The 18,259-nt window shown below is 44.6% G+C and overlaps 1 protein-coding gene across 1 annotated transcript in view; it reads left to right on the plus strand.

Moving 5' to 3' along the window:
• Positions 1 to 14,316, plus strand: part of RAB3GAP1 (RAB3 GTPase activating protein catalytic subunit 1) — an 87,420-nt gene extending 73,104 nt beyond the window's left edge. The window contains exons 22-24 of the mRNA XM_068131591.2: positions 12,833 to 12,948; positions 13,054 to 13,156; positions 13,309 to 14,316. Of these exons, the coding sequence (XP_067987692.2) occupies positions 12,833 to 12,948; positions 13,054 to 13,156; positions 13,309 to 13,533 (444 nt within the window). The 3' untranslated portion in view covers positions 13,534 to 14,316. The remainder of the gene's footprint in view (positions 1 to 12,832; positions 12,949 to 13,053; positions 13,157 to 13,308) is intronic.
• The last annotated feature ends 3,943 nt before the right edge of the window (positions 14,317 to 18,259 follow it).

Here is an 18,259-nt window from a genome sequence, read left to right on the forward strand (position 1 = left end):
ACATGGCTAAAGTCACATGATGTTTAAGCCTCTGAATGCCAGTAGTAAAATTATCGACCCATTAATCGAATTTTATTTGGCTGAAATTTTCAAGCATTTAGTTTTTCTCAACAAGTGGAATTTTAAAATTTATTCTATAATTTGGTGAGTGAAGCCAAATGTAACTATCTGTCAGTTCAGGTTCTGTAAAGGTGAAGTTAGACTGTGTACCATTATATACAGACATTCAGTTCATCGCCTTGTTCAACACATTAAACCAGCACCAGTGTATTAGATTTAACAGGGATTCTTGTTGTTGAACTTCCACGGTCACTCTATCACACTGTTACATTGCATGTCTGTTATGTTGACACTACTCATGTTGACAGGAAAACTAGTCCCGATTGAGAGTGCTAGTGTTTTTCTGCATCAGCGGGAAGGCAGAATAATGGACGTAGAGCCATTGATTTTCCTTTTTTTAAAGTGCCTCATCCGTTTCCAAAAAAATCGAACTATAATTTTAGAAAATAAATTCCGTTTTGTATTATCGATGGAAAAATAAGCATTTACTTTTGCACTTGCATTGAAAAATGTATAATTGTCCTCAAGTCTCCGCCCCTCAAATCCTCTGTGGTACCCCTGGGCAGCATATTTTGCCACCAGAGTGACGGGTATGCGGAGAATAAAACATGAGGGCAATACCCCTGGCGCGCACCTGGTTGAATAAACAGTATATGCACTGACTAAAGGTATTTTAAACCAATTTCAATGGTTGCGAGAAGACAGGGCAGCATGTAGAATCATACCAACATATTCATAAGACCTTAAACAAACAAACAAAAAAATACTTATTTTGGGGGGCAATCCCCCTGCCCTCCTCCGGCCCTCCCCCAACCCTGTATACCTCCTCAGACCACAATTTTTCTAATGCCATGAACAAACATTGGTACATCACAGGTGATGAAGGTTGTGGTGAAGTTTCATTGAAATTGCATGTGTAGTTTCTGAGAAGAAAGCAAATACCTATTTTGGGGGGCAACCCCCCCTCCGAGACCCTCAAAGGGGCAGATTTTTTTCATGCCGTGAACAAACTTTGGTACAGCATGGGTGGTGAAGGTTGTGGTCAAGTTTCATCGAAATTGTGCGTGTAGTTTCAGAGGAAAAAGCAAATATCTATTTTGCGGGGTCAACCCTAGATCCACTTTGACCCCGGTAAACCCCCTTCGACCCCGATTTTGTTTAATGCTGTGAACAAACTTTAGTCACAACTCAATAAATATAATTTGTGCCAAATTTGGTCGCAATCCCATCAGCGGTTTCGGAGAAGTTTCAAGTGTTTACGGACGGACAGACTGATGGACGGACAGACGGACTGATGGACGGACAACGCGCCATTGCATCAGCTCCCCTGAACTTCGCTCCAGGTGAGCTAAAAAATAAAGTTAAATTCTAAATGGTACGTGGGAAAAATTGTGGACACCGGATATGTGTGACATGGCACTTCAAACTAAATGAATCTAAACTAGCAAAGAAGCCATCCTTATGAATGGGTTAATTCTTCCATATGTATGGACAGATTAATTTGCCCAGATTTGGTGTATTTTAGTGAGACTTGTATTACCCTCACCTAGAGTGCCGTAATACACATTTGCATAGATATCGCTTCGCTTCGGATATGAAATCTTTCCTCTTCTCCAATGGCTTGATCTCTGATCATCAAATTGGTTTCAGACCAGGTCACTCTACTCTGGACATGCTACTTCTGCTGTCTCAACAATGGATGGAGGTCCTCAATGCCAAACAGGAAATTAGAGCTGTCTCCCTCGACATATCACGTGCCTTCGATACGGTCTGGCACCCCGCTCTGCTCACCAAACTCTCCTCCTTTGGTATCCATGGAAATCTCCACGCATGGCTGGCGGACTTCCTCTCTCGTCGTAGTCAACGTGTGGCCCTGAATGGGTTTCTCTCATCTCCTCTTCCTGTTCAGGCTGGAGTTCCCCAAGGCAGTGTTCTGGGCCCTGTGCTTTTTCTGGTCTTCATCAATGATCTCTCTGACTCTCTTGAAAATCCTCTCTATCTCTTTGCTGATGACTCCACTCTCTGCCGCTCCATTCCTCATCCCTCAGATCGGCAGTCTGCAGCCTCCTCACTCTCTGCAGACCTGGACAAAATCACAGACTGGGCAAACAAGTGGAACATGTCTTTCAATCCTGACAAATCTCACACTCTTACGATGTCTCTCCGAAAAGACTGAATGGACAACCCTCCCATCTACTTTCTGAATAATCCTCTCCAAGAAGTTCTGTCACTCAAGCTTTTGGGTCTCACTATCTGCCATGATCTTTCCTGGGAAAACCACATTTCCAAGCTGGCCTCCAAAGCCAGTCGCCGACTGGGCATCCTCCATTGTGCGAAGTCCTTCCTTGGCACACCTGAGCTCCTCACCACATACAAGGCTTTCATCCGCAGCTCAATGGAATACTGCTCTCCCCTCTGGGCTGGTGCTCCTGCCTCACACCTAGCTCATCTTCACGCTGTTGAAACCAAAGCGTTCAGAATAATTGGAATCTCCCGCAATGAAGCTAACTCCAAGGACCTTTCACTCACTCACCGCAGGCAGGTTGGTGGTCTTTCCGTCTTCTACCGACTCCTCTCTGGCCTTGTCCCCCCCCCCCCCCCAGCTCTCTCTGGGCTCTGTCCCGCAAATATTCCTACAGGTCGCACAAGATCTGCCAGCCACCCTCTGATGGTTAAACTGCCGAAATCTCGGCTTTCTGCTCACCTTCACTCTTTCATTCCTCTTTTCTCCCGCCTCTGGAACAAACTCCCTCACTCTCTTCAATCCCACTCCTCCCTCCAGGTCTTTAAAACGGCTGTTCACCACCATCTCTTATCTTCCCCAATCCAAAACCTTGATCTTTTCTACCCCCGCTAATTCACCCCAAATCCACTTTTTTGAGGTGACTTTTGACTTCTTTCCTGGAAGTCCTTGGTGTCCTTGCGTTTTATACCTATCCTGCACTCCCCCCAGGCCCTCTGCCTCCCACACATCTCCCGATGTCCCTGCCCTCAAATGTTGTGTTTGTGTGCTTCCTCCCCTTCTCTCCCCATCTTGTCGACCGCTCCCCTTTTTATATACTTTGTTTGCTTGTTTGTTTGATTTGTTTGTTTGATAAATGTTAGCTCTTTCACGAGCCTCGACTCTGTATACCAAAAAAAAAAGAAAAAAAAGAGAATAGTGGTACCATCCTCAACCTGATTCCCCAGGACTATGAATTTTTTTTTTACTCCCTAGATCCTTCTCAAATTATATGTAGTACAATTAAAATATCCATGAATTCTCATTTACTAAGGACGCACACAGATGCGGCAGCGTGTACAACACAGCAACAACAACAATAACAGGCATTTTAAGGCCATTTTCCATGCGAGAGCCGGGGTGTTCCTTGCGGTCCCCATGACAATCTTCTCCATTTTGCCCTATTTTCTGCATCTCCCCTTGTTAACCCCCTTGCCCGCATTTGTTCTTCCACCACCTTTAGCCAAGTCTTTCTCAGTCTTCCCTATCCTCCACTTCCTTCTACATTCATTTCCATCACTCTTCTCAACCAGTCACTTTCATCCTTCCTCAACACATGACCAAACCATCTCAATCTGTTTCTCTTCACAGCATCCATCACAGGCTCTATTCCCATCATCTTTCGCAATTCATCATTTGTCTTCCTCTCTCTCAACGATATTCGTTGATGAGATGTGTACATTGACGTAAATACACTAAGGGGGTTGGCATCACTTCCCAAACGTTTCAACATGTTTTTTTTAATCAATAGTGGTTAAAAATGAAAATTAATAAAATATAAACGTTAAAAAAACATTTGCTCAATAATCGATTAACAGATCGATGCAAAACTTCATACTGTATATAAAATCGACTAGCCATTGGGAATATAGTTTGAAAATTTCAATGTCTTAGGACACATGGTCTAGCAGCCATATTGGATTAAAGGAAAATTGAAACATCTAAACTGCTCAATGAAAAAAAGGAAACAGAATTTGTCATCAACTTCCCGTGGGTTGTGTCGGGTGATAATGATGACGTCATTTGTCAAGTGGTATTCCAGCCATAATTGGTTGACTCAAACCCTTATTGTCGTGTGCCTACCCTGTAGTGAACACCGCAGGGTGACACGGATGACCAAACGAGCTTCACTCCAAGGCGTTCAATCCAAAAATGACGGTAATCTTTACACGCGAGGGAAAGGAGGATGATGAACTTACCTGGACGGCTTCCAACTGACGTCTACGCACCTGGATAAATCAATCAACTCAACGACACAGAATTAAAATGTACAAAAATACTGGCTTTATTGAAGAAATGCCGATAACCAAATGATGCACGATAAAATAAAGTCCTAACTGGAGCACCCCCACACAGACTCAAATACGAACAATGGGAAAAATAACTGTGAAAATAAATATGTGTTTGTGTGCTCTAATCTAATCCGCTCTAATCTAATTAGCTCTAATCCGCTCTTGAACCTCGTCAGGAATCGTCCCGGGCCCCGCATCCTTGCACGCGGAAATACGCTCGTTGGCTCGAAGTCTGTGCACGGGAACGACCTTGACGCGCAGCTCGCTCTTCCAGCCGCCGAGCTCAAAGCGAGTAGGCCGTGCTCGTCCACTCTGTCTGCTCCACACCAGCACCCACGTCTCCCAGCACAAGATCGCTATGAACTCCGACCACTCGCCGTTGAATCCCGAAAATCAGAGCAAGCCGAGAGAGAAACCACGAGCCAAGAATAAGAGGAAAATGTCCAGACACGACGGTTCGTTATTGAGGCCAGGACTTAAGAGGACGAAGAAGAGAGGAGAGATAAAACGTCGGACAGAGCGTTTCTTTCACAGAGTTCTATAAATAAACAAGAGTGCGCAGTTCCTATACCGCTAACGTTATGATCGTGTGCGCACATGAGGGCACGTCCGCCATTACCAAAGAGGGCAAAAATTGCTCGGATAACCCGGATGTACATGCATTGGCGTACGAGTTTGAATGTAAACAATACATAAAACTGTCACTCGTGAACGAAACCCTACCTATCTTTATCTTTGCCAAATTATGGAAATAAATAAGAAAAAAGTATTTCCTACAAATGCATTTGATAAAAGAGTGTATTTTCTTACCTTAAATTGACAATTTAGGGCTGAATGCCGATGTACAGCTTTGAACAGAAGTCATTTGTATCGGCGATATATGCAGTTATAATGCAGTGAGTTAAGCTTTAACTTCGTAAGCTAATACAGTCTATTCCATGCAACAATCCGGGGTAACACTTCAACAATCATTCTAAAATGGAAACCAAATCAGTTCAAAGGCTGGTTCAAATGTCTAATGAAGTATGCAATCCAACAAAGTACAGCATAATGATCCCTCAATTCTGAACTTGAGTTAGTGTGAAAAGTCCGTCGTGAGATTGCCGTCATGCTGTAACTTTAGTGTAGCCTGAGGGATTCAGTGTCATGAGTGTCGGCCTATTCAATTCACATGATTCAAGTTCATGCATATTTCCAAATGTTCCTCAGTTCCATTTATTGTAGCAATACATCCGTCAAAGGCAATAGGCATCTAGTAAAATCCACAGCCACATTCTGCTGATACACACAATTTTCAGGCACTTCAATATGTACCGTACCCAGGAGAGCATCACAACAGTGATATAATTTATTGTCCTAAAAACAAAATAGTTTTTGTCAGTTGGTGTCTCCTTGGTGGCTTATTTTCATGAACAAAACGTTCTGTGTACAGTCTGCCATGATGATGAAGAATAGTCCTAATGAATAAGGAGGCGATTTTCTTTATAAGCTGAGTGACATGATCATCTTCTTCCATCAAGTATTGGTCAAGGCAGTGTTCATTCAGATCTGAGAAGACAGAACCATGCACGGTATTCAGGACTTCGAACTGAACTGACTTCAACAGATTGGAGGATGTCCTCATGTGTCCATGCTGTTGAAAAACTTCACCCAAACCTCACAATTATGCCTACACGATCCCCTCCTTCTCCTTCCACTGTAGGCCTTGCTTCCGTGGTACATTTGGCACAAGTGTGAGAGTGTAAGGGCTTAATCATGTAATAATAGCCTTATATTTGGTCTGGTAAGCCTGGTGTTGGCTGAGCGGTTATGGTGCCGGCTTGGGATCCAAGGATCCTGGGTTCGAATCCCGGTCAATCGCTAAATTAACACCAGGGGGGTTGACTCAGCCTGTCATCCTTCCGAGGTCGGCAAATTGAGTACCAGCTTGCTGGGATGAATGATCCCGGTGTGTACCCCGGTTTAGAATAGGTACACCGTATCCCTGCGCATCGTAAGAGGCGACCAAGGGTTGGCGCCAGGAAGGGCATCCGGCCATAAAAACATTGCCTCAAACAGGGAACCATGATTGTCATGGGACCCGCAAGGCTAACCCCCGCTCTAGCGGGGAAAATGGCCTTAAAAACGATCATTCATTCATTCATTCATTCATTTGGTCTAGGGCTAGGCCTATAATATTTTGTAATCTCTACCAATCTACATCCAGGCATGCTATGATAGATAAATTAGATTTCTTGCATGCATGGACTGAAGTTGGGGACATAAAAGTAAGTTTCGATAAAGCCCTAGCTAAACTAACATGAATTCAGTTGTCATGACATGCATTCATTCATGCATTCAATCAGATTCATAATCATTGCCGTTCTTCATGTTCTTGCTAACTAGAAATTTATGATTTTAAGCTTGCTCAGAGTAAAGTCTGTCACTTTTCAAGGAAATAACTTTGACCAAAAGATTGTGAAAGGTTTATTTATGTCATCAAATAGTCAAACTACCTGCCGAGTGTCGGACTGACGTGACTGAAATAGGCCTAAGCTTATGCATCATGGTGTGCATTTGACTTACATTGCGCTACCGACTATGTGCTGAAAAGTCAAGAAACGAAGTCAATTTTCACTAAAAAAATATTCGAAATACTCACTTGTGGTAAGAAATATTTATCCCCACTTTTTTTTTTCTTTTTTTTTTGTATACAACATCGAGGCTCGTGAAAGAGCGAACATTAATCACACAGAAAGACAAACCGACACATAAAACATATAACATCGGGAGCGGTAGACAAGATGGGGAGACAGGGGGAAGGACACAAACACAACATTTGAGAGCAGGGACCGAGAGACATGGAGACATCGAGAGATCTGAGAGAGGGCGAGGGCTTTGGGGGGGGGGGGCAAGGGAAGGGGGCGGTGGGAGAGGTATAAAACATATGGACACTGCCAGGACTTCCAGGAAAGAAGTTGGAATTTCAAACAAGGTGGATCTGGGGTGAATTAGCGGGGGTAGAAAAGATCAAGGTTTTGGATGGGGGAAGATAAGAGATGGTGGTGAACAGCTGTTTTAAAGACCTGGAGGGAGGAGTGGGATTGAAGGGAGTGAGGGAGTTTGTTCCAGAGGCGGGAGAAAAGAGGAATGAAAGAGTGAAGGTGAGCAGAGAGCCGAGATTTCGGCAGTTTAACCATCAGAGGGTTGCTGGCAGATCTTGTGTGACCTGTAGGAATATTTGGGGGACAGAGCACAGAGAGAGCTGGGGGTGCAAGGCCGGAGAGGAGTCGGTAGAAGACAGAAAGACCACCTACCTGCCTGCGGTGAGTGAGTGAAAGACCCTCAGAGATAGCTTCATCGCGGGAGATTCCAATAATTCTGAAAGCTTTGGTTTCAACAGCGTGAAGCCGAGCTAGGTGTGAGGCAGGAGCACCGGCCCATAGGGGAGAACAGTATTCCATTGAGCTGCGGATGAAAGCCTTGTATGTGGTGAGGAGCTCAGGTGTGCCGAGGAAGGACTTCGCACGACGGAGGATGCCCAGTCGTTTTCTTCTGTTGTAGCAACGCCAAACGGCACAGGAATGTGGCATTTTGGCAGCAATATTCTTGCAGCTTTAGTACATCACATGCGGTAAAACATCAACAAAACTGTACCATTGCGGTGTTTTGAATGTCGCGGCCAGCTGACGTAAACAGCGCTGATTTGCCCTCTTTGGTAATGGCGGCTCACTCTTCTAAACGGCACAGGGTCACGTGATAGGTGCGCACTCTTGTTTATTTATAGAACTCTGTGGTTCCTTTAGACTCAAGGCTCTGACGTCATCTCACGACGTCTCCGTGTCCACTCCTATCAGCGAGTTCATCTTAGCAATCCTTACTTGAACCAAATTCCGGACCAATCACTGCTCTTCGGGGCGTGTTCTGTGCCTGTGTGCCTCCTGTGCCTGTGTGCCTCCTGTGCCTGTGTGATCACCAGTTCGGTGTTATCAGCGGTAGTGCTCAATGTCCTGCTTCAGGTTGGTTTTTATTTAGTGTGGTAAATGCGCGATTTCCTGGCCAGGTGTGTGTGATGCATGTGTCATAAGGAACAGAGAAAAAATAACAGAGGCCATTACATACAGGGGATTTACCATTAATCCCTGACTAATTAACATAACCCCACCCCTCGTGATGGGAACAAAGATATGTTCTTCCACGACATACGGTCTGACTTATGTACATCAAGATGGCTACACAACATTCGGAGCATACGACCTATGCAATCTACCCGGACCAAGGTAATCACTGCCCTCCCCCTACAAACGTAACAATATATATATATATATATTTATATATATATATATATATATATATATATATATATATATATATATATATGTATGTATGTATGTATATACATATATATATGTATGTGTATATATATATATATATATATATATATACGTATATATATATATATATATATATATATATATATATATATATATATATATATATATATATATATATATATATATATATATATATATACATACATACATACATACACAGACTTGGCATTTAATATGGAATATTTTTTTTTTCTTGACTTGGGTTTACTTTCTTAACTCAGTATATCAATCTGGTGAGTTTCTTTTACACTTTGGTGATTTATTTGTTAAAAGAACCATGCCACTGATTGTCTGTCGCAGCAAGAAGTCAACATCAGGATTATATCACAGGTGGCTTGGCAAAATGTACGGACAGGTACATTTGATGATTGGCTTCACAGTCGGGTATACAAGGGTTGTTGCGTTCTGTATTAGTGGAAAACAACTGCTGCTCGTCTCCAAAAGTTATTGCTGCTTCCTCTGGAGATGGTCCGTCAACTCGACAATGCTGTTTGTCATGGAGTGGTGGCTTTACGAAATTACGGCATGAAACAGCGTGCTATTGCTCGACAGTATGGCATCACTCAAGGTCAGGTGTCAAAGATCCTGAAACGAAATGCTCAGAGGGGTGTCCCTACTCCAATACCGAGGCCAGGACGTCCCCGCAGAACCACAAGGAGGGATGATCGCCAGCTGCACCAGTTAGTCCGCAATGGCCATACCAAGTCAGCTAATCGGCTTAGGGCTGAGTGGCAGCAACTGACAAATGTGCCTGTATCCAGAAGGCTAGTCAACCAACGACTGGTTCAAGCAGGCTATCGTGCCAGGCGTCCCCTGAGAAAGCCACGCCTGACCAGACAACACCGCCAGCGCCGATTGCAGTGGCCCAGTGAGCACCGTAAATGGCAGCCAGGACACTGGAATCACGTGATCTTCAGTGACGAGTCTAGATTTCTGGTCTATCGTCAAGATGGCCGTGTCCGAGTGCGCAGACAAGTGCATGAAGCCTACAACAAAGATTGTATAGTGCCAAAAGTCCAAGCTGGAGGTGGTGGGGTGACCGTTTGGACTGCTTTTCATGCAGGGGGCAAAACTGACCTGGTTGTTCTGAATGGAAACCTGAACCAGTTCAAGTACAGGGCCATTCTGGAAGAAACATTGCTTCCATTTGCTCGTGCAGCCTTTCGAGGAAACTTTGTCTTCCAAGATGACAATGCACGGCCTCATCATGCTCGCATGATCCAACACTTTCTTGCTGACCGTGGTGTAGAGCATATGGAGTGGCCTGCCATGTCCCCGGATATGAATCAGATAGAGAACTTGTGGGCAGAATTAACGCATCAAATCGACAACTTGGACCAGCAGCTGACCTCTGTGCGTGAATTGCAGCAGGCTATTGTCACTGCATGGCAAGCGATTCCTGTCCAAACCTTGGCAAATCTCGTGAACAGCATGCCTCAACGTGTACGTGCTCTCCTGAATGCTCGTGGGGGTTACACGAAGTACTGAACAGTAATTTTACTGTCCGTAATCCCAGTCGTAATTTAACTTTTGTTTTTGTTAAAAAAAATTTGGCTAATGTGCAAAATAAAGAGATACTTCTGGAAAAGGTACAGAGGTTTAACACAGTACTGTCCATGAATTGAGTTCGATATCAGTTTACATCACTTTCAAGGATCAATTTATTTGTTTCGAAATGTCAAATGTGGTTTTTTTTCTTTTAAAGGTCACATTAACAAAATCTAGAATAATTTCAACATAATTCCAATGAACTTTTGGTTCTAAGACATCTTGAAAAGTAAGTTCACCCCCACAAAAAAAATATTCCATATTAAATGCCAAGTCTGTATATATATATATATATATATATATATATATATATATATATATATATATATATATATATATATATATATTCTAGCATGGATCGTCTCGCTACGCCTGCCTAATCACTCTTCACCGCAGAGGCACGGGTTTGTTTAAACTGAGGATAATGACCTGAATGTACCTGAGTTGCTGTGTTGTCATGATTTACACCATTCATAATACAAACATTTCTTTTGTACAAATTTATTTCGAATATTGTTACTATTATTTAGTTTTCATTTATTTGTAATCTAAAAGGGTGCAAGTGGTCTCAAGCTCTAAATATTCAAGGGTCCAAGCCGGTAAAGGGTCTTACGGGTCTTTGGGCTCTAAAGGGTCTTTGGGATATTCAGGGTCTTTTGGATATTTTGCCTCTTCGTGGTCTTTAATGGTCTTCATGGTCTTTAACCCTTTGAGTACGGATGACGTCCAGTGCCGCAACCCGTGAAAAAGTTTTGTGTACGGATGACGTTACTACACATCATCGACTATACCTATAAATATATTGTCAGTACGTGGTTGCATTCCTGTACCAAAATTCCAAATTAATCCCGTTTTATTAAATTTATCGAGGTTTGAGAATTATTTTTTTTAATTTGTTTAGGTTGCTGGGGATCCTGGGATTATCAAAAAAAAATCCCGTACTCAAAGGGTTGTGTTTTTTGGGTCTATTGTGTATTTGGGTCATTAGGGTATTTGGAGTCATCTGGGTCATTTGGGTATTTTGAGCCTTTGGGGTCTTTAAGGGTCTTCGGTGTATTTTGGGTCCTCAGGGTCTTTTGAGCCTTCAGGGTCTTTTTGGGTCCTCTGGGTCTTCACGGACCATGTTTTTTGATTTTATTTATATAGATATGTATAATGATTCACTGACACCATATTTTGCTCCCAGTGGGAGTGAGTTTTACTGATAGAACTAAAAGTGAGCAGATTAAGTCTTATCCAGTAGGAGGGAAAATATGTGGCAAACAGACATCTTTGTTAATTCATGGCCTTCTTGACGGTTGGCACTAAATGATTGTCTTGAAGGGGAAAACACAACGGGACCAGTTGGAGGTTCCACCAGCAGTAAATGTAGGGGAGAGTAGTGGAGCAGGAAGTAGAGCATACATTTAATGTCTCTGTTAGGAACCTTAGCATGTAGGTTTTCGTATCATCCAATGTCAAAAGAACCACAAAGTTTAATGTTTCCTTTTTTTCTTTCCAAGGTGTTTTGCTACATTGATTAATCAGGATGGGAACCCTGTGTCCACAGAACAGTTATTAAAGGATATGTGAATTGGAACATTGAGGTCTTCTCATTAGGGAATGTGGAAGTCAGCACAGAGCAAAATTTAACTTTTTGTTTTTTTTACTGAATATATCTGGGTACATTAATGGTAGGTCATTTTAACCCTTGGATGCAATGATCGGGCCTCGGATGCCCACAAGGTTTTTTTTGTTGCAAAAACTATGCTGTACAATTTGTTTTGGAATGAGCCTCATTTTCACCGACTTTCATGTTGTTACACAAAATTCAGTGACATTTAAAAAATAATTTTCATTCAGGCACGTGGGGAAATCTTCATTCTTCACTTATAACCCAAAAATCCGACATGAATGCAGGCCTGGGGCCTTCGAGGCCCCGCATGAATGTTGTTGTACTACTATGTTGTATCATTATTTTCTTTATATGAGACTCATATGCGCCTATAACTTGGTTACAAATAATTCAGTGACAAAAATATGGAAGTTAAAAAACTTTACATGAATACATTTGTGGGGCCTCCAAGGCCCAATGGCTGCATAGGTATAGGATTTTTGACAGTTGTGGACATATACATTCTAAATAAAAGGATTAGTGAATCATATTTTTTGAGCAAATACTCCTCCATGACCCTCAACTTTTTAGAGAAAAAAAGTTGAAAAACCAAGCACAAATTTTTTTTTTGCAAAAAAAAAAAAAGATTCATTACTTGTATGGGATTCTTCCAACTAATAGGATCAATGATTCCCATTTTCTGAGCAAATACACATCCATGAGCATCGACCTGGATTGAAAAAGGATATGAAAGAAACAGAATCTATAAAAAAAAAAAAAAAACATTACACGAATACATCCGTTGGGCCTCCAAGGCCCAATGGCTGCGTTTATGTAGGATTTTTGACACCTGCATCTAAGATTTAAAGTTGTCACAACATCATCAGTGGTAGAAGAAATGCTAAACACCTCCAGCATGTGATAGCAGGCAGAGGTCCTTGAGACATTTTGATGCTGCCCACAGGATGTGCTACAGCAGTTGGGACTGGCAGAGACTGTCATTGCTCGTGGACGTTCTTTGCGTACAAAGTTTGCTGTTCAAAGCCTTGACAAGTACAAAGAGAAAGAGGAGGTGGACAGGTAAGCTTCATTGTCAAATTTAAATATGATCATCTGTTCTTTGCTTTTAGTCCTACTCTCTGTTTCATTATCACCCTTTATTGCCCTTTCCTTACTGGGTACCAGATTTGTAACAAGCCTGCTTGAGCAGCCAGAAGTTCCTGTTATTGGTGCTGGACGAGGCCCAGCTGGGAGCATTCTCCGCGGGCTTTTTATCAACTCTCAGCAGGTAAGACAGAGTTCATGGCTTGTTCATGTTGTATTCAGTGTTAAAAAGTTTTAACACTGAATACAACATATTTATCCCCATAACTCACGTTTTCTCGAAGATAATCATATCTATCGTTTTATCTTCATTTACTTCTGGTATTGGATCTGCAGAACTCTGCATACACACCTGGAGACGATGCTGCGACGATCCAAGGCCACTCTGCGAGTCTTCCTTCTGGTTTCCCAGCCCCTCGTGGACGCGAGTTTGTGCTGCGCACACTTGTCCCCCGCCCTGCACCTTACTCCTGCTCGGTGCCTCAGCGAATGTTCTGTATCCTACTCAAAGATCAGTTCACACTAGCAGGCGCCTTCTCATCCGACACATCCTTCTACTGATGGACAACTGCCAAGGATGTTCTTCCAGTACTTCTCGTCTCCTTTTTGCCATTCTTGTAATCAGACAGTGGGCTGTTGTGAAGAATAAACAATAATCATCGGTTATATCTATAACACCTTGAGGCCATGTGGTTCAAGAAAGGTCACAATAATATGTTTACTTATGCACTCTGTTTGTGACCAAACGTAAAACTTAATCAGTCGTGTCTTTGCAGTTTCTTTATTTGTCCTTTGTTTATGCACCATAAATGTGATGGTGGTGCAATAAAACTCTTCCAAAACCATGTCCTACAAGCTGCGGACAACAATCTCCAAATGGAATTGCCATCATAGGAAATTGGTTTTCTCACTAGGTGTGTGTGTTTGTGTGTGTGCGCATCTGCGTACACTGTGTATTATTGATCACCCATTGATCAACCTGTTTTGATGACACCCCAAAACTGGAATGGCTAAATTTCATGGAAATGCAATATGGACAGCATGGTTTTTCCACCTGGGTTGAGTGGTGCATGGAAACAAGGTGTTGGTGATGCTAATGTGGATTAAAAATTGTATTTTGTTGGAATAATGTGGCTTCATGAATATAGGATGTGTAGTACCAACATGAAGCTGGTCTTCCATAGGTGCACAGTTTTCTTTTGTCCCACAATAAAACATTAAGAAATACCAATCTCAGAACTTAGCAGCAGTGACTTGTGGTAAGTGACCGGAGCTTATGTTGGAAGAAATGAGCAGCAAAAATCATCATGAAAATTAGTTATTAAAATACTGGGTACGAAAGCATTTTGATGGAGTTCTCCTTTTATAAAATATGTGCATCTTTGGCTGTGGTTATGCAGCTTAAATGGTTTGACTTGCTGTAGAAATTCCTGCAGTGTAAAACGCACTTTTACAGGTTAAAATGCGATATCAGTCTGTGCAAATGGAGTCATTAATGTGATTGTGCATTGGCAGATCATTCCATAATGTTTCTCATTTAAAAAACCTTAAACCAGCGTATCTTTGTCGATTGCGGGATGAAGGTCTCCACTCTTGTTAAGGGGTGTTTGGTATGCTTGCCAAGCGTCGGTTCGTGAGAGTGAGTAACCTCAGGAATCGAATGTCCACGTGGCATGGAGAAAGAAACACGTCTTTCACAACTTGACCAAACAGGCAGCTCAGGTTTCTCATAAGTGATGGATATAAGTCTGGGAAGTATGATCACAAGATGGCATCATCTGGAAGTCTGGTATTTCTCGTGGGCTGGATGGTACTTTGGCAGATTAAGTTGCAACTCCTCAAGCAGTGCTTTGTGACCACTGCAGTGATTGAGCAGTTCACTTCATGCATTTTTAATCAGGGAAAGATATATTTTAAAAAAAATTGTATTGCATTGACATCAAACTTACATTACAGGATTTATTACAAACAAAGGCATTCAATTAAATCGATGCATGTTGTTATGATTCATCCAGTCAAATTAAATCAGTAAAAGTTTATAAATACACAAGCTACTACTTTCTCAACAATCCTCTCCAAGAAGTTCTGTCGCTCAAGCGATTGGGTCTCACTATCTGCCATGATCTTTCTTGGGGAAACCACATTTCCAAGCTGGCCTCCAAAGCCAGTCGCCGACTGGGCATCCTCCGTCGTGCGAAGTCCTTCCTAGGCACACCTGAGCTCCTCGCCACATGCAAGGCTTCCATCCGCAGCTCAATGGAATATTGCTCTCCCCTCTGGGCCGGTGCTCCTGCCTCACACCTAGCTCGGCTTCACGCTGTTGAAACCAAAGCTTTCAGAATCATTGGAATCTCCCGCGATGACGCTATCTCCGAGGGCCTTTCACTCACTCACCGCAGGCAGGTTGGTGGTCTTTCTGTCTTCTACCGACTCTTCTCCGGCCTTGCTCCCCCAGCTCTCTCTGTGCTCTGTCCCCCAAATATTCCTACAGGTCGCACAAGATCTGCCAGCAACCCTCTGATGGTTAAACTGCCAAAATCTAGGCTCTCTGCTCACCTTCACTCTTTCATTCCCTTTTCTCCCGCCTCTGGAACAAACTCCCCCACTCCCTTCAATCCCACTCCTTCCTCCAGGTCTTTAAAACAGCTGTTCACCACCATCTCTTATCTTCCCCCATCCAAAACCTTGATCTTTTCTACCCCTGCTAATTCACCCCAGATCCACTTTTCTGAAATTCCAACTTCTTTCCTGGAAGTCCTTGCAGTGTCCATATGTTTTATACCTCTCCCACCTCCCTCCAAGCCTTCTCCCTCCCACAGTTCTCTCGATGTCCCTGCTCTCAAATGTTGTTTTGTGTCCTTCCCCCTCTCTCCCCATCTTGTCCACCGCTCCCTTTATTTTGTGTTTTATGTGTTGGTTTGACTTTTTGTGTGATTAATGTTAGCTCTTTCACGAGCCTCGATCTTGTATACAACAAAAAAAAAAAACTGGACTTACAAGTCGGTAAATCCGACGTTTCGACAATAATCCACTCGCCATGTTCGCGGCAGATGTTGGAGTGAAGAAGAAGCTTGAAAATCATCATGTGACATCAACCGTTGGTAGGGTGAATTGGTCTGTTGACAAATCCAGGCATCCCGTGACGATTGCAGACGACGTGGGAGAGATGTTATAGCCTTGTCCCACGTCCGTGACTGATTAAATTGCAAACCGCCCGTTTTGTTGAGAGATGGTGATGCAACTCTTTCCCAAATGGATTCCTTTCCACCTCGAGCGAACCACTTTTTTTTTGTCTAAGTTGACCATCATGTCTAAGCTGGGCTCATGCAGGTTCAATCATGTCTATACAGAAGAGTTCAAAGTCTCTTCATGAGCTGGACGACGATGTTCTTTCATACGGGCCTCAAGAGTGTGCCGAGTTTCTCCATCGGCTGATGACAACTTGCATTCACATGTACACCAAAGACTACAGGGAAACCCTGTTATAAATAACATGGCTATAACTCAATTCAATATGGAACTGTGCGTTTCACGATTGTTTATAACAAAATATAATTTTGGTTGGTCGATGGGTTTTCAGACCAGTTAACTCTTATGGTTTCTGCAGGACCAGTTGAACTGAAAGGTTCCTATTGGTTTATATGGGTTTCAGACCAGTTGCAACTAATGGTTTCCATTGGTCTCAATCAAATCGGGTTGGATTTCTACTGTAAACTCTACTGGTTCCTGTAGAAACCAATAGAAACCGTGATTTCCAATAAAGACCGATTGTGGCCGACACGAAAGCCCACTGGCGTGGTGACATCATTCCGCGCACCAAGTGGGCGGCGGCCATGCCCGAGGGGTAGGCGTGGCCTCAGGGTATACACTGGGCGCGCAGCCCGGAGCGCGCGAGTGCTACAGTGACCTCTTGTCAATAAAAACACTTTTGTTTAACCGCGTTGGCCGCTTCCTCCTTGGTAGCAAGTCGCGCGTGTAGCACCGCGCTTCATTGGTGACCGACGTTTGGTCAGCCGTCACTGACCACCCGAACCCGCCACAGCCATGGCAACCAACGCGGTAGCGATAAAGCTCCCCGAGTTCTGGGAAGCTCAGGCGGAGATCTGGTTCCTGCAGGCCGAAGCCCAGTTCAGGCTTCGACGCATCACGGCGGACGAGACACGCTACTGCCACGTGGTCGCCTCCCTCGGGGCCGGTGCGGCCGCCCGCGTAGTGTCGGTCCTGAGGAACTCACCGGCCCACGACAAGTACGAGGCGATCAAGCGCCTCCTCCTCACCACGTTCGGCCTCACAGTGGACGCACGGGCCGATCGCCTCTTGGACCTCCCCGAGCTCGGTGACACGCGACCGTCGGTCCGAATGGACCATATGCTGTCGCTCATGGGTGACGAAACCCCAAACGCTCTATTCCGGGCGTTATTTCGACGCCAGCTGCCGGCACGAGTCCGCCTCGCGTTGGCCGGTTCCGCGACGACGGAACCCCGTGCGTTTGCGGCCGAGGCCGACAAGTTCTACGCGGCTTTGGACACGCAGGCGAGTTTTGGTGCGGCCGTAGCGGCTCCCGAGCCCGAACCTCCTGCGGGTGCCCACCCCTGCTCCGAGGGGCGCCTCGTGGCGGCCGCCACGCCCCACCCACCACCACCGTGGAAACCGTGGCCTCCGGCTTCGCCGCAAACCTGGTGCCATTTCCACGCTAGTTTCGGCCATGAGGCTCGGCAATGTCGCCCGCCGTGCTCATTCGGCAGGTCGGGAAACGCCCGGGCCGGCCCTCGGTAGTGGCACTGAGTGCCGGCCGATTAAACAGCCTCCTATACATAACGGACACCTTATCCGGGCACCGTTACCTGTGCGACACGGGAGCGCAGGTGAGTGTCGTTCCCGCCGGTACGTCCGACAAGCAGTCCGCGGGCCGGGGCCCCGCGCTGCTTGCTGCCAACGGTACGCCCATTCGCACGTATGGAAAACGCTGCCTTTCTCTGCGGTTCGGAGGGCAGGTTTTCCGATGGTCGTTCGTCACTGCCGACGTGCCTATGGCACTGCTCGGCGCGGACCTCCTCTGTGCCAATGGCCTGTTGGTCGACGTAAAGCACAGAAGGCTTGTCTAGGCTGAGATGTTCAGCTCGCTCGCGTGCGCGCTGCCGGCCTCGTTGAGCGGCTCATCGAGCGGCTTGCTGAGCGGCTCGGTTCCGGCCAGGTTCATCTGCACGCTTCCGGCAGCGGACGAATTCACCCGCCTCCTAGCCCGTTTCCCGGCCCTCACGAGGCCCACCTTCTCGGCGGGGACCGT

The sequence above is a fragment of the Myxine glutinosa genome, chromosome 1, assembly GCF_964187855.1.
Source record: "Myxine glutinosa chromosome 1, kmMyxGlut1.1, whole genome shotgun sequence".
NCBI lineage: Eukaryota > Metazoa > Chordata > Myxini > Myxiniformes > Myxinidae > Myxine > Myxine glutinosa.